Genomic DNA, 23,765 nt, shown 5'->3' with positions numbered 1-23,765 from the left:
GGAGATTTTTTAAAGAACCTGAGAATGAAATTAAATAAACGAGGTGATTATTATCGAGGCTTATCAATAAACACAAAACACAAAGCAACAAACAAAACAAACACACACCGAACAACATGCCACAGGCCAAAAACACACACCACACAACACACACACACACACAACCCAGCCCCGCCTCCTCCTCCCTCAGCCCCGCCCCCTCGCCCTCGTCTCCTGACTCTGACAAACACAAACACACTTGTTTAAGCTCTAAATAATCAGAGGACAGAGGGGGCGGGGCCAGAGGACAGAGGGGGCGGGGCTATAAGGCAAAGGGGCGGGGCCTTATACAGGTACAGCAGAGAGAGGGGGCGGGGCCAAAGCACCTGTCCAACAGGTATGAGGCATCACTGAGTTTACTGCAGGTACAGGATCAAATCAGGATCAAACCAGGACTAAAGCAGGACTAAAGCAGGACTAAACCGGGTCTACAGCAGAACTAAACCAGGACTAAACCCCAGGACTAAAGCAGGATCATGGTCGGACCCGGCGCTCTGTGGGGGGCTCTGTGTCTCCTCCTCTTCTTCACAGGTAAATTATAATTTCATATTTTGTCTGAGTAAAATGGAGATTTTTACTGCAGTAGTTTTTGGAGCAGGTATTTGTACTTTTACTGCAGTACTTTGTAGATGAGTGAAAGTATTTGTGTTCTGGTCTGAGGTTTATTTGACGCTTCCAGATTTGAAAAAAACACAAAAACACAAATAAAAATAGATGGAAATATAAATTTTTTAAATCTTTTTTTTTCTGTTCAACAAATTTCATTTGAAAAACTCAATAAATTCACGACATTTGAAAATCAAACCTGCACAAAATATTTTTACTTTTTACTGTTGAAGTATTTTTTTAACAGGTACTTTAATACTTTTGTGGTACTTTTACTTGAGTATTTCTTGGCTCTGGTGTCTGTACTTTTACTTCAAATGGAAACTTCTTCCAACACTGAATTTAGTCCTGGTTTAGTCCTGGTTTAGTTCTGGTTTAGTCCTGGTTTAGTCCTGGTTTAGTTCTGGTTTAGTCCTGGTTTAGTCCTGGTTTAGTTCTGGTTTAGTCCTGGTTTAGTCCTGGTTTAGTTCTGGTTAGTCCTGTTTAGGTTTAGTTCTGGTTTAGTCCTGGTTTAGTCCTGGTTTAGTTATGGTTTAGTCCTGGTTTAGTCCTGGTTTAGTTCTTTAGTCCTGGTTTAGTCCTGGTTTAGTTTAGTCCTGGTTTAGTCCTGGTTTAGTCCTGGTTTAGTCCTGGTTTAGTTCTGGTTTAGTCCTGGTTTAGTCCTGGTTTAGTTCTGGTTTAGTCCTGGTTTAGTCCTGGTTTAGTCCTGGTCTAGTTCTGGTTTAGTCCTGGTTTAGTTCCGGTCTGTGTTGGTGTAAATTCTCGTGGTTGTCGTGGTGACGTCATTGTTGCGTTTATTGACAAGGAGGATCAGAGCTCAGGTCAGAGTCAGGTCAGAGTCAGGTCAGGTCAGGTCAGGTCAGAGTCAGGTCAGAGTCAGGTCAGGTCAGAGTCAGGTCAGAGTCAGGTCAGAGTCAGGTCAGAGTCAGAGTCAGGTCAGAGTCAGGTCAGAGTCAGGTCAGAGCTCAACTGTTTATTTTATTTTTCTGTTTTAGTGTCAAACAAAAAACAGATTTCGACCTCGATTTTCAATTTTTCATTAACATTTTTTTTCAAATATCACCAATCAAAAAACTGTCTCGTTTATTTAAATGTTGATATTTGATTTTCTGGTTTATTTGAAGTTTTCTGCTGAAGGACAAAGCTGAAAAATCGCTGCAGTTTTTGTGACAAACACGTTTGTTTTTTCTTTTCACGTCTTAGAAACAGGAAACAACGACAAACTTTCCTCTGTTCAACTGTAAAACTGTCATAAAACACATTTTTATGACCGTTTTATGGTCGACTCTGGATCCACAGACAAAAACTTCAGTTCAATTAAATATCAACATTAAAACAGGCAAAGAAATCTGTGTCTTTGTTTTTCAAAATAAAATCAAAAATAAGAAAACGAAAAAAAAAAAAGAAAGAAAAGATTTTCTTCATTATTTGTCTCCAAAACCAAAATGAAAAAACAGATAAAGATTCAAATTTTCAGTTTTTGATTTTGTGTTTAAATGAAAAATGGAAAAAAAAAAAAAAGATAACAGACTAAACCAGGACTAAACCAGGTCTAAACCAGGTGTAAACCAGGACTAAACCAGGACTAAACCAGGACTAAACCAGGTGTAAACCAGGTGTAAACCAGGGCTAAACCAGGACTAAACCAGGACTGAGTGTTGGGACGGGTCCAGAGGTGCTCACTCGTAGACTGTCGGATGATAAGGACTGAGACCAGGACTGAGACCGGGACTGAGACCAGGACTAAACCAGGACTGAGACCAGGACTGAGACCGGGACTGAGACTAAACCAGGACTGAGACAGGAGACCGGGACTGAGACCGGGACTGAGACCAGGACTAAACCAGGACTGAGACCAGGACTGAGACCAGGACTGAGACCAGGACTGAGACCAGGACTAAACCAGGACTGAGACCAGGACTGAGATGGATAACAGATCATGATTCCAGGTCTGGTCTGGTCCCGGAATCATTATCAAATACACACGGATCAAACCGTTTTCCAAACACCAACGAGAGACTCCAGGTCTGGACATGGTCCCTGCAGGTCTGGACTCAGGACTTTTCCAGAGAGACTCCAGGTCTGGACATGGTCCCTGCAGGTCTGGACTCAGGACTTTTCCAGGACTTTTGTTCAGAATTTTCATGTAAATTTTCTCAAGTCAAACATGGGTCATGCAAATATGAAAACTGAGATTAGATCAGAACAACACAAAACTGTCCACACATTTAGTCCTGGTTTAGTCCTGGTTTAGTCCAGGTTTAATCCAGGTTCAGACCTGGTTCAGTCCAGGTTTAGTCCAGGTTTAGTCCAGGTTTAGTCCTGGTTTAGTCCAGGTTTAGTCCAGGTTTAAGGTCACATTCTTGGTGGTTGTAAAACTGGTTTATGACTCTGGAGCAAAAGTTCATGTTTTTTTCTTCTGGTAAAAATCAGATCCAAACCAGATCCTGGTTTTCCTCAGATCTGGATCCTGAAAAAGTCTCATTTTCAGAACAGAGCAGAACCTTTAGAACCTTTAGAACCTTTAGAACCTTTCCTGAATGTGTTTAGAACAAAATGGAACTGGATCAGAACAAGTGTAAGACACAGAGATGAGAACACACACATGGACCTGGTTTAGTCCTGGTTCAGTCCTGGTTCAGTCCTGGTTCAGTCCTGGTTCAGTCCTGGTTCAGTCCTGGTTCAGTTCTGGACCTCTGAGGATCACACATATAAGGACCGGAGATGTAACAATATCTAAATCTCTCGATACGATATTTATTGTGATATTCTGCAGAGGTCGATATAATTGTAGATTTGACACTTTTTTGTTTTTAAAACACTTTGACAAGATTCTGGTGTGAAATATTTCCGTCAAAATCCCAAGAATTCAAGTAAAAACACATTTCTTCAGGTCGTCTGCGCTGAAATGAATCATGGGAAATGTAGTTTCTGATGTTTATAAAACCTGAATTTAAACAAAGAAACTTGTGATTCGATATATCGATACAGACCACGATATTATTATGAGACTTTTGACGATACGATATCACACACACACACACACACACATACACACATACACACACACACACACACACACACACAGACACACACACACACACACATACACACATACACACACACACACACACACACACACACACACACACACACACACACACACACACACACACACACACACACACACACACACACACACACATACACACACACACACACATACACACATACACACACACACACACACACACACACACACACACACACACACACACACACACACACACACACACACACACACACACACACACACACACACACACATACACACACACATACACACACACACACACACACACACACACACACACACACACACACACACATACACACACACACACACACACACACACACACACACACACACACACACACACACATACACACACACACACATACACACACACACACACACACACATACACACACACACACATACACACACACACACACACACAGAGACACAGACACACATCTGAGTGAGACGTCCCCACAGCTCGAGGTGAACGTGAAAAAAACAACACAGTTATTCTTCAACAATAAAAACAATAAAAACAATAAAAACAATAATAATCTGTATCTGTCCTGTGACTGTGTCCTGGTCATGTGACCGAGCACCGACCAATCAACACGTAACATGACCTGGATGTGACAGTTCAGCGGCGAAGCAAACGCGGCTCATCGACCTGGTCAAATATCTGCACGGGTTTGTTTGTTTGTTTGTTTGTTTGTTTGTTTGTTTGTTTGTTTGTTTGTTTGTTTGTTTGTTTGTTTGTTTGTTTGTTTGTTTGTTTGTTTGTTTGTTTGTTTGTTTGTTCGTTTGTTTGTTTGTTTGTTTGTTTGTTTGTTTGTGTTTCTCGTCGAGACTCTCACTGGAACTTCAGCGGAAAAATCCTCTGAGACGAGATAAGATTTTTCTCACAGAGGCAAAGTAACACAAACTGACAGGGGCTGACAGGGGCTGACAGGGGCTGACAGGAGCTGACAGGGGCTGACAGGGGCTGACAGGGGCTGACAGGGGCTGACAGGGGCTGCAACTTTCAAAAATTTCAGATTTTGTGGCGATTTTTACTGATCATAAACTTTTTCTCAGCTCAAAATCCTTCAGTCGTCTTAAAAACTCTTTTTAATCTTTGGCTCGGCTCCTCTCGCTCTGATTGGTCAAAGTGATCACATGACACTGGACAGATGTTTTTTCTTTTTCCATCATGAACAGTTTTTCCACTTGTGTTTGTTTCGTCTGGACACCGTGAACCGAACTCTTCTGTTCAAAAGAACTTTTACTTTTATATTTGTCTGAACTTGTCGGGTTCAGATGATGAAGTGTATTTGTAAAGGAAATGTCATATTTTAAATGGTCTTTGGTTTTGTTAATTGTCGTTTGTCAGAGTCGTGGTTTTGTTTTAAAGTGACTCATGTTCCAGCTCCTTATAAAAGTGGAATTACTGGTTTAATTAAAGGTGTCAGATTATCACGTTAATTGTGGTTCATTAATTACAGTCAGATTTGGCGCATTATGTTTTATAATCGCGTTAATCTCATTTTTAATCTCTAACTTTATTGTTTCTGTTCTGGTTTTATTATTAAATCTGTTTTCATGTGTTGTTGGGACAGTCGCACTGTTCAGTCCTGCTCCACTCGCTCCTGCAAACAATTGTAATTTTCATTCTCGTTCTCGCTGCATCTGTGATAAACCTGCACATGTACAAAGTGAAAACATCACGACACAAACACAGAACCGAACACTCAGCAGACACCACCCCTCTCAGCAGAACAGAACACCCCTCTGACACAGAGAGAACACCCCTCTGACACACCCTCTGACACAGAGAGAACACCCCTCTGACACAGAGAGAACACCCCTCTGTCACACAGAGAGAACACCCCTCTGTCACAACAGAGAGAAACACACCCCTCTGTCACAGAGAGAACACCCCTCTGTCACACAGAGAGAACACCCCACTGTCACACAGAGAGAACACCCCTCTGACACAGAGAGAAACACCCCTCTGACACAGAGAGAACACCCCTCTGTCACACAGAGAGAACACCCCTCTGACACAGAGAGAACACCCCTCTGACACAGAGAGAGAACACCCCTCTGACACAGAGAGAACACCCCTCTGACACACAGAGAGAACACCCCTCTGTCACACAGAGAGAACACCCCTCTGTCACACAGAGAGAACACCCCTCTGTCACACAGAGAGAACACCCTCTGTCACACAGAGAGAACACCCCTCTGACACACAGAGAGAACACCCTCTGACACAGAGAGAACACACCCTCTGTCACACAGAGAGAACACCCCTCTGACACAGAGAGAACACCCCTCTGACACAGAGAGAGAACACCCCTCTGACACAGAGAGAACACCCCTCTGTCACACAGAGAGAACACCCCTCTGTCACACAGAGAGAGAACACCCCTCTGTCACACAGAGAGAGAACACCCCTCTGACACAGAGAGAACACCCCTCTGTCACAGAGAGAACACCCCTCTGTCACACAGAGAGAACACCCCTCTGTCACACAGAGAGAACACCCCTCTGTCACAGAGAGAGAACACCCCTCTGTCACAGAGAGAGAACACCCCTCTGACACAGAGAGAACACCCTCTGTCACACAGAGAGAACACCCCTCTGACACACAGAGAGAACACCCCTCTGTCACACAGAGAGAACACCCCTCTTCACACAGAGAGAACACCCCTCTGTCACACAGAGAGAAACACCCCTCTGACACAGAGAGAACACCCCTCTGTCACACAGAGAGAACACCCCTCTGTCACACAGAGAGAACACCCCTCTGACACAGAGAGAGAACACCCCTCTGTCACACAGAGAGAACACCCCTCTGACACACAGAGAGAACACCCCTCTGTCACACAGAGAGAACACCCCTCTGACACAGAGAGAACACCCCTCTGTCACAGAGAGAGAGAGTCATTGCTGGAAACTAAACCAGGTCTAAACCAGGACTAAAACTAGGTCTAAACTAGATCTAAACCAGGACTAGACCAGGTCTAAATCCTGCTGTGTGGACGTGTTTCTTCATTTTCTATCAATAATATTTTTAATTTGGTTCAGTAAAGTTTGGGTTTTTTATTTTCTTTTATCAGACAAAACTTCTTATGTGAAGATTTCCTCGTCTTTGTTTCTCTACAGCAAATCAAGTAATCAGATTACATTACTCACTTTAAGTAATTTAATGGATTCTGTTACAAACTACATTTTGGAGTGTGTAATCTGTAATCTGTAGGGGATTACATTTTAAAAGTAAACTTCCCGACACTGTTTATTAATCAAATATAGATTTTCACATGATACTTTGTCCAACAGCCACTTTCACTTTCTGTACGATTCTTTTCTCTTTTCACAACATAAACTGTTGATGTTTAAATCCTCAAAGTGTCTAAAAGTGTTTTTGTCACACTTCCTTGTTTTTCCACGAACACTGATGCTGGAGAAAAACCGAGTCACCGTCGTCCGCAGCGACAAACATCTGATTTTACGTGTTTCTGATCTTTTAACGACTGAACCACACAAATGTGATTTTTTCAAACTCGACCCTGGACACTTGGATCTGTGCTCCAAAACCAAACACATTTCATTTCATTTATTTATTTATTTGCGCAGGTACAACAAAAATTCAAAAACAAAAATAGTACATGAACATATTTGGGGCCTGGAGCTCAAAACGACGAGGAGGAAGTTTGAGTCCCACCCAACTGTTTTACATCATCACGTGGTTCACACAGTGTTTTTTTTTTTTTTTTTTTACACCTTTGGAGTGTTCACCTGTCACTGTGTGTAAATAGAGTCTTTGCACCGTCACATGTCCCTGTAGCAACTGTACCTACGTCGCCATGACACCGGACACACTATGTGACTATGTCACTATGTCACTGACTTCAGCAGCGTCGGAGAAACATGGGCAGGTTTTGTTGTGTATTTGGTTGATCTAGAAGCTCTGAAAGGATAAAACGATTCATTTCTTCACTGTTCCTCTGGAAATGACTCATCAGGATCAAACAAGGGGAAAAAACGGGACTAATGTCTCGAGAACAAAAACCACGAAGAGATTTCCACTGGTCCCATCAAGACACACTCACGTCACTTTCATTCTAAAGTGATCTGATCTTTAACATGTGACATGTGTGTGAACGTCCAGGTCACGTTCACACACCGACACGTCTCAAATGTTCACAAACCTTCTTCTTCTTTTCTTCTTCTTTTCTTCTTCTTCTTCTTCTTTTCTTCTTCTTTTCTTCTTCTTTTCTTCTTTAAACTCCACAGACTGAAACGGAAACTACAGGAGAAAATGTAAAAGTGTGACCGGTTCACACGATTGAAAAGATCAAAACGGTTTAATTTTAGATCAAACCTGAACTGGAGCCAGACCCGGTGGAGCCCGACCGCGCCCGTGCACGCTCCCTGACAGTGACAGGGGCAGAGTGTGGGCGGTGAGGTTGAGGGTTTGATTCCCTGTGTTTGTGTTTTCACTGTGACAGAGATAAAACCCCCGACTGGACCGACCGGTTTGAATCACTAACATTTCCTCCAAGTAAAGTTTCACCCTCGTCTTCACCCGCAGACACACACACACACACACACACACACACACTATACACACACACACACACACACACACACACACACACACACACACACACACACACACACACACTATACACACACACACACTATACACACACACACACACACACACACACACACACACACACACACACACACACACACACACACACACACACACACACACTATACACACACACACACACACACACACACACACACACACTATACACACACACACACACTATCACACACACACACACACACACACACACACTATCACACACACACACACACACACACACTATCACACACACACACACACACACACACTATACACACACACACTATACACACACACACACTATACACACACACACACACTATACACACACACACACACACACACTATCACACACACACACACACACACACTATACACACACACACACACTATACACACACACACACACACACACACACACACACTATACACACACACACACACACACACACACACTATACACACACACACACACACACACACACACACACACACACTATACACACACACACACTATACACACACACACACACACACACTATACACACACACACACACACTATACACACACACACACACACACTATACACACACTATACACACACACACACACACACACACACAACACACTATACACACACACACACACACACACATACACACACACTATACACACACACACACCGGCAGGGACAAAGCACACAGACAGGTGACGGGACAATGACACAGCAGGTTTTATTTAAAGAGGAATTATGCAACATTTTTCTCCTCAGTCCAACACAAGAAAACTCAAACACACTTGAAACTAAATGTACTTTTCAGAGTGTTTCTACAGCACATTTTACTCCTATTTGAGGTACATTTTTATGACTCAAATAGGAGTAAAAAGAGTCATATTTTTACTCTAATTTGAGTCATATTTTTATTGAAGTAACAGTACTCCAGAGTACAGAGTAGAAGTATTTTTACTCCTGTGAGTTTTTCTGATGTTTGTTCTGTTTGTGTTTCAGGAGCCCGAGGACAACCCGGAGGTGAGGCCCACGTCCCATTTTACACACCGCTGATTCAGACTCGGGTTAAAGCGCACGTGAGGCTGGGTTAAAGTGCACGTGAGGTGGGGTTAAAGTGCACGTGAGGCCGGGTTAAAGTGCACGTGAGGTCGGGTTAAAGTGCACGTGAGGCCGGGTTAAAGTGCACGTGAGGCCGGGTTAAAGTGCACGTGAGGTGGGGTTAAAGTGCACGTGAGGGGTTAAGTGCACGTGAGGTGGGGTAAAGGCACGGGTTAAAGTGACGTGAGGCCGGGTTAAAGTGCACGTGAGGTGGGGTTAAAGTGCACGTGAGGCCGGGTTAAAGTGCACGTGAGGTGTAAAGTGTGGGTTAAAGTGCAAGTGAAGTGAGGTGGGGGTTAAAGTGCACGTGAGGTGGGGGTTAAAGTGCACGTGAGGTGGGTTAAAGTGCACGTGAGGGGGTTAAAGTGCACGTGTGAGTGCCGGGTTAAAGTGCACGTGAGGTGGGGGTTAAAGTGCACGTGAGGCCGGGTTAAAGTGCACGTGAGGTGGGGTTAAAGTGCACGTGAGGTGGGGTTAAAGTGCACGTGAGGTGGGGTTAAAGTGCACGTGAGGTGGGGTTAAAGTGCACGTGAGGCCGGGTTAAAGTACATGTGAGGCCGGGTTAAAGTGCACGTGAGGTGGGGGTTAAAGTGCACGTGAGGTGACGGGTTAAAGTGCACGTGAGGTGGGGTTAAAGTGCACGTGAGGTGGGTTAAAGTGCACGTGAGGTGGGGTTAAAGTGCATGTGAGGCCGGGTTAAAGTGCACGTGAGGTGGGGTTAAAGTGCACGTGAGGTGGGGTTAAAGTGCACGTGAGGCCGGGTTTAAGTGCACGTGAGGTCGGGTTAAAGTGCACGTGAGGTGGGGTTAAAGTGCACGTGAGGTGGGGTTAAAGTGCACGTGAGGCCGGGTTAAAGTGCACGTGAGGTGGGGTTAAAGTGCATGTGAGGCCGGGTTAAAGTGCACGTGAGGTGGGGTAAAGTGCACGTGAGGTTGGGATAAAGTGCACGTGAGGTGGGGTTAAAGTGCACGTGAGGTGGGGGTTAAAGTGCACGTGAGGCCGGGTTAAAGTGCACGTGAGGTCGGGGTAAAGTGCACGTGAGGTTGGGATAAAGTGCACGTGAGGTGGGGGTTAAAGTGCACGTGAGGCCGGGTTAAAGTGCACGTGAGGTGGGGTTAAAGTGCACGTGAGATGGGATTAAAGTGCACGTGAGGTGGGATTAAAGTGCATGTGAGGCCGGGTTAAAGTGCACGTGAGGTGGGGTTAAAGTGCACGTGAGGTGGGGTTAAAGTGCACGTGAGGTGGGGTTAAACTCCGCCCCCAAACCGAGAGGAAGTTCAGACCCAAAAACGAACTTCAGCCGCATCAAACTTTCACTTCACTAAATCAACCGACAACAAACCGACAACATCCATCCATCCATTTTCTTCCTCTTATCCGGGGTCGGGTCGCGGGGGCATCAGCCTAAGCAGGGACTCCCAGACTTCCTTCACCCCAGACACGTCCTCCAGCTCCTCCGGGGGGACCCCGAGGTGTTCCCAGGCCAGTCCAGAGACATAGTCCCTCCAGCGTGTCCTGGGTCTTCCCCGGGGCCTCCTCCCGGTGGGACATGAACACCTCCTGAGGGAGGCGCCCAGGAGGCATCCGGAACAGATGCCCGAGCCTCAACTGCTCCTCTCGACGTGGAGGAGCAGCGGCTCTACTCCGAGCTCCTCCCGTGTGACTGAGCTCCTCACTCTGTCTCTAAGGGAGACGCCCAGACGCCCTGCGGAGGAAACTCATTTCGAGCTCTTGTATCCACGAAACCGACAACAAACCAACAACAAACCGCGGCGCCTTTATTTACATGAGTCTGATCACAGCCGATGGCAAAAACCGACGCCCGTCCACTAGAAATCCAGGACTCCAGGACTCCAGGACCCCAGGACTCCAGGACTCCAGGACCTCAGGATTCCAGGACTCCAGGACTCCAGGACTCCAGGACTCCAGGACCCAGGACTCCAGGACTCCAGGACTCCAGGACTCCAGGACTCCAGGACCCAGGACTCCAGGACCCCAGGACTCCAGGACTCCAGGACTCCAGGACCCCAGGACTCCAGGACTCCAGGACCCAGGACCCAGGACTCCAGGACTCCAGGACTCCAGGACCCAGGATCCAGGACCCAGGACTCCAGGACTCCAGGACTCCAGGACCCCAGGACCCCAGGACCCCAGGACCCCAGGACTCCAGGACTCCAGGACTCCAGGACCCAGGACCCCAGGACTCCAGGACTCCAGGACCCCAGGACCCCAGGACTCCAGGACCCCAGGACTCCAGGACTCCAGGACCTCAGGACCTCAGGACTCCAGGACCCCAGGACTCCAGGACTCCAGGACTGAAATGATCCACATGATCCTGGTGAAGCTGTGTGGAGTTTAAAAACACAGTGGAGCACTTGCTGTATCACCACATGATGACATCACAGGGTGGATTTGAATGTTCCATGATTCTGCGACATTTTCCTAAAATCACAAAGACTCACACGACTGAGAACATTTGAATCTGACCTGGTTTAGACCTGGTTTAGACCTGGTTTAGACCTGGTTTAGACCTGGTTTAGTCCTGGTTTAGAACTGGTTTAGTCCTGGTTTAGACCTGGTTTAGACCTGGTTTAGTCCTGGTTTAGTCCTGGTTTAGTCCTGGTTTAGTCCTGGTTTAGTCCTGGTTTAGAGTCCTGGTTTAGTCCTGGTTTCAGTCCTGGTTTAGTTCTGGTTCAGTCCTGGTTTACCTGGTTTCTGGTTTAGTCCTGGTTTAGTCCTGTTTAGTTTTAGTCCTGGTTTAGTCCTGGTTTAGTTCCTGGTTTAGTTCCTGGTTTCAGTCCTGGTTTAGTCCTGGTTCAGTCCTGGTTTAGTTCTGGTTCAGTCCTGGTTTAGTCCTGGTTTCTTAGTTCCTGGTTTAGTTTTCCTGGTTTAGTCCTGGTTTAGTTCTGGTTTCAGTCCTGGTTAGTCCTGGTTTAGTCCTGGGTTTAGTCCTGGTTTAGTTCTGGTTCAGTCCTGGTTTAGTTCTGGTTCAGTCCTGGTTTAGTCCTGGTTTAGACCTGGTTTAGTCCTGGTTTAGTCCTGGGTTTAGTCCTGGTTTAGTTCCTGGTTTTAGTCCTGGTTCAGTCCTGGTTTAGTCCTGGTTTCAGTCCTGGTTCAGTCCTGGTTTAGTTCTGGTTCAGTCCTGGTTCAGTCCTGGTTTAGTTTCTGGTTTAGTCTGGTTTAGTCCTGGTTTAGTTCTGGTTTAGTCCTGGTTTAGTCCTGGTTTAGTTCTGGTTCAGTCCTGGTTTAGTTCTGGTTCAGTTCTGGTTTAGTTCTGGTTCTGGTTCAGTCCTGGTTTAGTTCTGGTTCAGTTCTGGTTTCTCTGTTTCAGTTTGTGGTCTTGCTCCTCTGAACTCAAAGACGAAGATCGTTGGTGGAGAAGATGCATCTGCAGGATCATGGCCCTGGCAGGCGTCACTGACCAAGTAAGACCTGCTCTAGTCCCGGTTTAGTCCTGGTTTAGTCCTGGTTTAGTCCTGGTTCAGTCCTGGTTCGGTCCTGGTTCAGTCCTGGTTTAGTCCTGGTTAGACCTGGTTCAGTCTTAGTTTAGTCCTGGTTTAGTCCTGGTTTAGTCCTGGTTCGGTCCTGTTTAGTAGTCCTGGTTTAGTCCTGGTTTAGTCCTGGTTCAGTCTTAGTTTAGTCCTGGTTTAGTCCTGGTTTAGTCCTGGTTCGGTCCTGGTTTCAGTCCTGGTTCAGTCCTGGTTCAGTCCTGGTTTCAGTCCTGGTTCAGTCCTTTCAGTCCTGGTTCAGTCCTGGTTTTAGTCCTGGTTAGTCCTGGTTCGGTCCTGGTTCGGTCCTGGTTCAGTCTTAGTTTAGTCCTGGTTCGGTCCTGGTTCGGTTCCTGGTTGGTCCTGGTTCAGTCCTGGTTCAGTCCTGGTTCAGTCTGGTTCGGTCCTGGTTCAGTCCTGGTTCAGTCCTGGTTCAGTCCTGGTTTAGTCCTGGTTTAGTCCTGGTTCAGTCCTGGTTTAGTCCTGGTTTAGTCCTGGTTCAGTCCTGCTTCAGTCCTGGTTCAGTCTTAGTTTAGTCCTGGTTCAGTCCTGGTTCAGTCCTGGTTCGGTCCTGGTTCAGTCCTGGTTCAGTCTTAGTCCTGGTTTCAGTCCTGGTTCGGTCCTGGTTCGGTCCTGGTTCGGTCCTGGTTCAGTCCTGGTTCAGTCCTGGTTTAGTCCTGGTTTAGTCCTGGTTCAGTCCTGGTTCAGTCCTGGTTCAGTCCTGGTTCGGTCCTGGTTCGGTCCTGGTTCAGTCCTGGTTCTGGTCTTTCCTCAGGTTCGGGTCTCACTTCTGTGGAGGTTCTCTCATAAACGATCAGTGGGTCCTGACGGCGGCGCACTGCTTCTCCAGGTGAGTCACCGCAGGGTTAAAGCTCCACTGCGGAACTTTTTCTATTACATCACAAACACACAGAAGGTTCTAGAGTCACCCACGAGTGTCTGACTCATCCAGAGATCTCTCCTGGCACAAAAACATGACACTAAACTGGGCAGACCTGATGTTTATGTTACTGTGTGTTCGGATCATTTCCAGCGCTCTGAAGGGGGAGGGACTTAGCACCTCCTCACATTCCAGGAACATTTGACTCTGCAGAAACTGAAATCTAAATTTAGACGACTTGAATTAAGAAAGTTTGATCACGACTTGAGTAAAACTCACAGGACGAGTGAAATGATCCACAAAGAAACAAAACTTTTTCTACTTAAAATATAACGACAATTAAAATAAGAAAAACTAAAGAAAAAAATATTATAAGAAAAAATATTATAATCACAAAGCCTAAAAATAAGATGATATAAAATCTAAATATTATGATAACAAAAAGGGAAAATATGATAATTACAAAGAGTAAAAATATTATTTAAAAAAAGTTAAAATATGATCATCGCAAAGAATAAAAAGAGATAATAACAAAGAGTAAAAATGTGATAATCACAAAAATCACAAAGAGTAAAAATATAAACAGTGATAATAATTTCTAAACAAAGAGCCTGGAGTTAGATAAGAAGGACGTAAATGTAAAAGTGTTGGGGTGTTGTTTGTGGGAGGGCATCTGACTGTTTGTGGCCTCAGCACCAGCACGTCGGGTCTGACCGTGTACCTGGGCCGGGACACGCAGCAGCTCTCCAACCTGAACGAGGTGTCGCGCTCCGTGTCCGACATCATCAGACACCCGAGCTACGACGATCAGACCAGCGACAACGACATGTGCCTCCTGAGACTCTCGCGCGCCGTCTCCTTCACCAACTACATCCGGCCCGTGTGCCTCGCCGCCGCCGGGAACGCGCCCGCCGCCGGGACCGACGTCTGGGTCACCGGCTGGGGAACCGTCAACTCCGGACGTAAGACAAACACCTGCTTTAGACCTGTTTCAGTGGGAGTGTGTCTATGTTCCCACAGCTCTATGTTCCCACAGCTCTATGTTCCCACAGCTCTATGTTCCCACAGCTCTATGTTCCCTCAGCTCTATGTTCCCACAGCTCTATGTTCCTCAGCTCTATGTTCCACAGCTCTATGTTCCACAGCTCTATGTTTCTCAGCTCTATGTTCCCACAGCTTTATGTTCCCTCATGTCTATGTTCCCCCAGCTCTATGTTCCCACAGCTCTATGTTCCCCCAGCTCTATGTTCCCACAGCTCTATGTTCTCTCAGCTCTATGTTCCCACAGCTCTATGTTCCCTCATGTCTATGTTCCCCCAGCTCTATGTTCCCACAGCTCTATGTTCACAGCTCTATGTTCCCTCATGTCTATGTTCCCTCATGTCTATGTTCCCACAGCTCTATGTTCCCACAGCTCTATGTTCCCACAGCTCTATGTTCCTCAGCTCTATGTTCCCACAGCTCTATGTTCCCACAGCTCTATGTTCCCTCAGCTCTATGTTCCCACAGCTCTATGTTCCCACAGCTCTATGTTCCTCAGCTCTATGTTCCCACAGCTCTATGTTCCCACAGCTCTATGTTCCCACAGCTCTATGTTCCCTCATGTCTATGTTCCCTCATGTCTATGTTCCCACAGCTCAATGTTCTCTCAGCTCTATGTTCCCACAGCTCTATGTTCCCACAGCTCTATGTTCCCTCAGCTCTATGTTCCCACAGCTCTATGTTCCCACAGCTCTATGTTCCCACAGCTCTATGTTCCCTCAGCTCTATGTTCCCTCAGCTCTATGTTCCCACAGCTCTATGTTCCCTCAGCTCTATGTTCCCACAGCTCTATGTTCCCTCATGTCTATGTTCCCTCATGTCTATGTTCCCACAGCTCTATGTTCCCTCAGCTCTATGTTCCCTCATGTCTATGTTCCCACAGCTCTATGTTCTTTCAGCTTTATGTTCCCACAGCTCTATGTTCCCACAGCTCTATGTTCCCACAGCTCTATGTTCCCTCAGCTCTATGTTCCCTCATGTCTATGTTCCCTCAGCTCTATGTTCCCACAGCTCTATGTTCCCACAGCTCTATGTTCCCTCAGCTCTATGTTCCCTCATGTCTATGTTCCCTCAGCTCTATGTTCCCACAGCTCTATGTTCCCACAGCTCTATGTTCCCACAGCTCTATGTTCCCTCAGCTCTATGTTCCCACAGCTCTATGTTCCCACAGCTCTATTTTCCCACAGCTCTATGTTCCCCCATGTCTATGTTCCCACAGCTCTATGTTCCCACAGTCTATGTTCCCTCTCTATGTTCTATGTTCTCATGTCTATGTTCCCACAGCTCTATGTTCCACAGCTCTATGTTCCCACAGCTCTATGTTCCCTCAGCTCTATGTTCCTCAGCTCAGCTATGTTCCCACAGCTCTATGTTCTCTCAGCTCTATGTTCCCACAGCTCTATTCCCACAGCTCTATGTTCCCTCATGTCTATGTTCCTCAGCTCTATGTTCCCACAGCTCTATGTTCCCACAGCTCTATGTTCCCTCAGCTCTATGTTCCTCATGCTCTATGTCCCTCAGCTCTATGTTCCCACAGCTCTATGTTCCCCAGCTCTATGTTCCTCATGTTCAGCTCTATGTTTCTCTCAGCTTCTATGTTCCACAGCTCTATGTTCCCACAGCTCTATGCTCTATTCCACAGCTCTATGTTCCCTCATGTCTATCTTCCCTCAGCTCTATGTTCCACAGCTCTATGTTCCTCAGTCTATGTTCCCACAGCTCTATGTTCTCTCAGCTTTATGTTCCCACAGCTCTATGTTCTATGCTCAGCTCTATGTTTCCCTCAGCTCTATGTTCCCACAGCTCTATGTTTCCACCTCTATGTTCCCAGCTCTATGTTCCACAGCTCTATGTTTCTCATGTTCCTCATGTCTATGTTCCCACAGCTCTATGTTCTCTCAGCTTTATGTTCCCACAGCTCTATGTTCCCTCAGCTCTATGTTCCCTCAGCTCTATGTTCCCACAGCTCTATGTTCCCACAGCTCTATGTTCCCTCATGTCTATGTTTCCACAGCTCTATGTTCTCTCAGCTTTATGTTCCCACAGCTCTATGTTCTCACAGCTCTATGTTCCCTCAGCTCTATGTTCCCTCAGCTCTATGTTCACACAGCTCTATGTTCCCACAGCTCTATGTTCCCTCATGTCTATGTTTCCACAGCTCTATGTTCTCTCAGCTTTATGTTCCCACAGCTCTATGTTCTCACAGCTCTATGTTCCCTCAGCTCTATGTTCTCTCAGCTTTATGTTCACACAGCTCTATGTTCTCACAGCTCTATGTTCCCTCAGCTCTATGTTCCCTCAGCTCTATGTTCTCACAGCTCTATGTTCCCTCAGCTCTATGTTCCCTCAGCTCTATGTTCCCACAGCTCTATGTTTCCACAGCTCTATGTTCCCTCATGTCTATGTTTCCACAGCTCTATGTTCTCTCAGCTTTATGTTCCCACAGCTCTATGTTCTCACAGCTCTATGTTCCCTCAGCTCTATGTTCCCTCCGCTCTATGTTCCCACAGCTCTATGTTCCCACAAACATTTACACAGAAAAACATTCACTGGACGTTCCACAAACCTACAGCGACACTTCAGACGACGGGAAAAAAATCTATGAGGGACCAATGGGCTGTGAGAACATAGAGCTGACCCCGTTTCAGTCCCGGTCTGGTCTGGTCTGAGTCCCGGTCTGAGTCTCGGTCTGGTCTGAGTCCCGGTCTGAGTCCCGGTCTGAGTCCCGGTCTGAGTCCCGGTCTGAGTCCCGGTCTGAGTCCCGGTCTGGTCTGGTTTCAGAGGAGCTTCCGTTCCCTCAGCGTCTTCAGGAGGTCTCAGTTCCCGTCGTGTCTCAGTCGACGTGTGACGCAAACTACAACGGCCAGGACATCACCAGTAACATGCTGTGTGCAGGACGAGCGGGGAAGGACTCCTGTCAGGTGAGCCCTGCCCGCACCTGCCCGCACCTGCCCGCACCTGTCACACACACATGTCCAAGTGTCTCTGTCCACAATCTGAAGATGTTTTTAATTTTACATTTCAAAGGGTTAGGGTTTAGTGTCCAAGTCCGACCCGAGTCCAAACAGAAGCTCTACATATCTGTCGGACTTCGGTCAGGTTCGGTCGGTGTTTGGGTGGACTTCAGTCAGAGTTCGGTCGGGTTTCGGTCAGACTTCGATCAGACTTCATTCGAGTTTGGTCGGGTTTGGTTAGGGTTCGGTCGGACTTCAGTCAGACTTCAGTCAGGTTCGGTTGGACTTCGGTCAGTTTCGGTCGGACTTCGGTCGGGTTCGGTCGAACTTCAGTCAGGTTCGGTCGGACTTCGGTAGGGTTCGGTCGGACTTCAGTCGGACTTCGGTCAGGTTCGGTCGGACTTCGGTCAGTTTCGGTCGGACTTCAGTCGGGTTCGGTCGGACTTCGGTCGGGTTCGGTCGGACTTCGGTCAGGTTTGGTTCGACTTCAGTCGGACTTCGGTCAGGTTTCGGTCAGACTTTGGTCAGGTTCGGTCAGACTTCAGTCAAGTTCAGTCGGACTATGGTTGGGTTCGGTCGATGTGCAGTCGGGGTTCGGTCGGATTTCAACTGAGTACAGTTGGGGTTTGGTTGGACTTCAGTCGGGTTCGGTCAGTTTCCATGCTCTAACCCCGTGTGTGTGTGTGTGTGTGTGTGTGTGTGTGTGTGTGTGTGTGTGTGTGTGTGTGTGTGTGTGTGTGTGTGTTATGTGTGTGTGTGTGTTCAGGGAGACTCCGGCGGTCCGTTGGTGTTGAAGATAAACGGCTCGTGGGTGCAGATGGGCGTGGTCAGTTTCGGGATCGGCTGCGGTTTGGCGCAGTATCCCGGCGTTTACGCCCGAGTGTCGCGGTACCAGACGTGGATCCGCGGCCACACCAGCTCCAACCNGACTTAGCACCTCCTCACATTCCAGGAACATTTGACTCTGCAGAAACTGAAATCTAAATTTAGACGACTTGAATTAAGAAAGTTTGATCATGACTTGAGTAAAACTCACAGGACGAGTGAAATGATCCACAAAGAAACAAAACTTTTTCTACTTAAAATATAACGACAATTAAAATAAGAAAAACTAAAGAAAAAAATATTATAAGAAAAAATATTATAATCACAAAGCCTAAAAATAAGATGATATAAAATCTAAATATTATGATAACAAAAAGGGAAAATATGATAATTACAAAGAGTAAAAATATTATTTAAAAAAAGTTAAAATATGATCATCGCAAAGAATAAAAAGAGATAATAACAAAGAGTAAAAATGTGATAATCACAAAAATCACAAAGAGTAAAAATATAAACAGTGATAATAATTTCTAAACAAAGAGCCTGGAGTTAGATAAGAAGGATGTAAATGTAAAAGTGTTGGGGTGTTGTTTGTGGGAGGGCATCTGACTGTTTGTGGCCTCAGCACCAGCACGTCGGGTCTGACCGTGTACCTGGGCCGGGACACGCAGCAGCTCTCCAACCTGAACGAGGTGTCGCGCTCCGTGTCCGACATCATCAGACACCCGAGCTACGACGATCAGACCAGCGACAACGACATGTGCCTCCTGAGACTCTCGCGCGCCGTCTCCTTCACCAACTACATCCGGCCCGTGTGCCTCGCCGCCGCCGGGAACGCGCCCGCCGCCGGGACCGACGTCTGGGTCACCGGCTGGGGAACCGTCAACTCCGGACGTAAGACAAACACCTGCTTTAGACCTGTTTCAGTGGGAGTGTGTCTATGTTCCACAGCTCTATGTTCCCACAGCTCTATGTTCCCACAGCTCTATGTTCCCACAGCTCTATGTTCCCACAGCTCTATGTTCCCTCAGCTCTATGTTCCCAGCTCTATGTTCCACAGCTCTATGTTCTCTCTATGTTCCCACTCTCTATGTTCCCTCATGTCTATGTTCCCCAGTCTATGTTCCCTCTATGCTCTATGTTCCCACAGCTCTATGTTCTCTCAGCTTATGTTCCCTCATGTCTATGTTCCCCAGCTCTATGCTCCCACAGCTCTATGTTCCACAGCTCTATGTTCCCACAGCTCTATGTTCCCATGTCTATGTTCCCTCATGTCTATGTTCCCTCTATGTTCCCACAGCTCTATGTTCCCTCACTCTATGTTCCCACAGCTCTATGTTCCCACAGCTCTATGTTCCTCAGCTTATGTTCCCACAGCTCTATGTTCCCACAGCTCTATGTTCCCACAGCTCTATGTTCCCTCATGTCTATGTTCCCTCATGTCTATGTTCCCACAGCTCTATGTTCTCTCAGCTCTATGTTCCCACAGCTCTATGTTCCCACAGCTCTAGTTCCCTCAGCTCTATGTTCCCACAGCTCTATGTTCCAAGCTCTATTTCCCACAGCTCTATGTTCCCTCACTCTATGTTCCTCAGCTCTATGTTCCCACAGCTCTATGTTCCCTCAGCTCTATGTTCCCACAGCTCTATGTTCCCTCAGCTCTATGTTCCTCATGTCTATGTTCCCACAGCTCTATGTTCTCATGTTCTCATGTCTATGTTCCCACAGCTCTATGTTCCCTTATGTTCCCAGCTCTATGTTCCCTCACCTCTAGCTCTATGTTCCCTCATGTCTATGTTCCCTCAGCTCTATGTTCCCACAGCTCTATGTTTCCCACAGCTCTATGTTCCCTCATGCTCTATGTTCCCTCATGTCTATGTTCCCTCAGTCTATGTTCCCACAGCTCTATGTTCCCACAGCTCTATGTTCCCACAGCTCTATGTTCCCTCAGCTCTATGTTCCCACAGCTCTATGTTCCCACAGCTCTATTTTCCCACAGTTCTATGTTCCCTCATGTCTATGTTCCCACAGCTCTATGTTCCCACAGCTCTATGTTCCCTCATGTCTATGTTCCCACAACTCTATGTTCCCTCATGTCTATGTTCCCACAGCTCTATGTTCCCACAGCTCTATGTTCCCTCAGCTCTATGTTCCCACAGCTCTATGTTCTCTCAGCTTTATGTTCCCACAGCTCTATGTTCCTCAGCTCTATGTTCCCAGCTCTATGTTCCCAGCTCTATGTTCCCTCATGTCTATGTTCCCTCAGCTCATGTTCCCACAGCTCTATGTTCCCACATCAGCTCTATGTTCCCTCATGTCTATGTTCCCTCAGCTCTATGTTCCCACAGCTCTATGTTCCCACAGCTCTATGTTCCCTCATGTCTATGTTCCCACAGCTCTATGTTCTCTCAGCTTTATGTTCCCACAGCTCTATGTTCCCACAGCTCTATGTTCCCACAGCTCTATGTTCCCACAGCTCTATGTTCCCACATCTCTATGTTCCCTCATGTCTATCTTCCCTCAGCTCTATGTTCCCACAGCTCTATGTTCCCTCATGTCTATGTTCCCACAGCTCTATGTTCTCTCAGCTTTATGTTCCCACAGCTCTATGTTCCCACAGCTCTATGTTCCCTCAGCTCTATGTTCCCACAGCTCTATGTTTCCACAGCTCTATGTTCCTTAAGCTCTATGTTCCCACAGCTCTATGTTCCACACTCATGTTCCCCATCTATGTTCCACAGCTCTATGTTCTCTCAGCTTATGTTCCCAGCTCTATTTCCCGCTCTATGTTCCCATCTATGTTCCCTCAGCTCTATGTTCCACAGCTCTATGTTCCCACAGCTCTATGTTCCCTCATGTCTATGTTATGTTTCCATTATGTCCCACAGCTCTATGTTCCAGCTCATGTTCTCAGCTCTATGTTCTATGTTCCACAGCTCTAGCTATGTTCTCTCAGCTCTACAGCTCTATGTTCCCTCAGCTCTATGTTCCCACAGTTCCCACAGCTCTATGTTCCCACAGCTCTATGTTCCCTCATGTCTATGTTCCACAGCTCTATGTTCTCTAGCTTTATGTTCCCACAGCTCTATTCTCACAGCTCTATGTTCCCTCAGCTCATGTTCCCTCACTCTATGTTCCCACAGCTCTATGTTCCCTCATGTCTATGTTTCACAGCTCTATGTTCTCTCAGCTTATGTTCCCACAGCTCTATGTTCTCAGCTCTCCCTCAGCTCTATGTTCCCTCATGTTCCACAGCTCTATGTTCCTCTATGTTCCCTCAGCTCTATGTTCCTCAGCTCTATGTTCCCAGCTCTATGTTCCCACAGCTCTATGTTCCCTCATGTCTATGTTTCCACAGCTCTATGTTCTCTCAGCTTTATGTTCCCACAGCTCTATGTTCTCAGCTCTATGTTCCCTCAGCTCTATGTCCACAGCTCTATGTTCCCTCATGTCTATGTTTCTAGTTCTCTATGTTCCAGCTCTATGTTCTCACAGTCTATGTTCCCTCAGCTCTATTCTCTCAGCTTTATGTTCACCACAGCTCTATGTTCTCACAGCTCTATGTTCCCTCAGCTCTATGTTCCCTCAGCTCTATGTTCCCACAGCTCTATGTTTCCACAGCTCTATGTTCCCTCATGTCTATGTTTCCACAGCTCTATGTTCTCTCAGCTTTATGTTCCCAGCTCTATGTTCTCACAGCTCTATGTTCCCTCAGCTCTATGTTCCCTCCGCTCTATGTTCCACAGCTCTATGTTCCCACAAAACATTTACACAGAAAAACATTCACTGGACGTTCCACAAACCTACAGCGACACTTCAGACGACGGGAAAAAAATCTATGAGGGACCAATGGGCTGTGAGAACATAGAGCTGACCCCGTTTCAGTCCCGGTCTGGTCTGGTCTGAGTCCCGGTCTGAGTCCCGGTCTGAGTCCCGGTCTGAGTCCCGGTCTGAGTCCCGGTCTGGTCTGAGTCCCGGTCTGGTCTGGTTTCAGAGGAGCTTCCGTTCCCTCAGCGTCTTCAGGAGGTCTCAGTTCCCGTCGTGTCTCAGTCGACGTGTGACGCAAACTACAACGGCCAGGACATCACCAGTAACATGCTGTGTGCAGGACGAGCGGGGAAGGACTCCTGTCAGGTGAGCCCTGCCCGCACCTGCCCGCACCTGCCCGCACCTGTCACACACACATGTCCAAGTGTCTCTGTCCACAATCTGAAGATGTTTTTAATTTTACATTTCAAAGGGTTAGGGTTTAGTGTCCAAGTCCGACCCGAGTCCAAACAGAAGCTCTACATATCTGTCGGACTTCGGTCAGGTTCGGTCGGTGTTTGGGTGGACTTCAGTCAGAGTTCGGTCGGGTTTCGGTCAGACTTCGATCAGACTTCATTCGAGTTTGGTCGGGTTTGGTTAGGGTTCGGTCGAACTTCAGTCAGGTTCGGTCGGACTTCGGTAGGGTTCGGTCGGACTTCAGTCGGACTTCGGTCAGGTACGTTCGAACTTCAGTCAGGTTTGGTTCGACTTCGGTCGGGTTCGGTTGGGGTTCAGTCTGGTTCAGTCGGACTTCGGTCAAGTTCAGTCGGACTATGGTTGGGTTCGGTCGATGTGCAGTCGGGGTTCGGTCGGATTTCAACTGAGTACAGTTGGGGTTTGGTTGGACTTCAGTCGGGTTCGGTCAGTTTCCATGCTCTAACCCCGTGTGTGTGTGTGTGTGTGTGTGTGTGTGTGTGTGTGTGTGTGTGTGTGTGTGTGTGTGTGTGTGTGTTCAGGGAGACTCCGGCGGTCCGTTGGTGTTGAAGATAAACGGCTCGTGGGTGCAGATGGGCGTGGTCAGTTTCGGGATCGGCTGCGGTTTGGCGCAGTATCCCGGCGTTTACGCCCGAGTGTCGCGGTACCAGACGTGGATCCGCGGCCACACCAGCTCCAACCCGCCCGGCTTCCTCGACTCCAACGGCAACGTGTCCGACGCAGGGGCGCACCTGTCCACGCACCTGTCCCTCTCCCTGCTCCTGATGGCCCCTGCCGCTCTGCTCTACATGCACCTGCTGCCATAACGACGCACCTGTCACCTGTCCCTCACCTGTCCCTCACCTGTCCCCTCACCT

General features: G+C 47.2%; 1 protein-coding gene across 1 annotated transcript; it reads left to right on the top strand.

Moving 5' to 3' along the window:
* The first annotated feature begins 388 nt into the window (after positions 1-388).
* On the top strand, positions 389-23,721 carry LOC110169273 (transmembrane protease serine 9-like). The gene is made up of 10 exons (XM_055153130.1): positions 389-570; positions 9,380-9,400; positions 12,810-12,903; positions 13,742-13,816; positions 14,540-14,808; positions 17,669-17,808; positions 18,608-18,772; positions 19,224-19,560; positions 22,661-22,800; positions 23,430-23,721. The coding sequence occupies exons 1-10, from the start codon at positions 516-518 to the stop codon at positions 23,712-23,714; spliced, it is 1,581 nt and encodes a 526-aa protein (XP_055009105.1). The 5' UTR covers positions 389-515; the 3' UTR covers positions 23,715-23,721.
* The last annotated feature ends 44 nt before the right edge of the window (positions 23,722-23,765 follow it).

Source organism: Boleophthalmus pectinirostris, unplaced genomic scaffold, assembly GCF_026225935.1.
Source record: "Boleophthalmus pectinirostris isolate CB_2022bp ecotype Guang Dong unplaced genomic scaffold, ASM2622593v1 HiC_scaffold_17, whole genome shotgun sequence".
Classification (NCBI taxonomy): Eukaryota; Metazoa; Chordata; class Actinopteri; order Gobiiformes; family Gobiidae; genus Boleophthalmus; species Boleophthalmus pectinirostris.
Note: the sequence above shows the minus strand (reverse complement) of the source record. Positions and strands in the feature narration are given on the sequence as shown.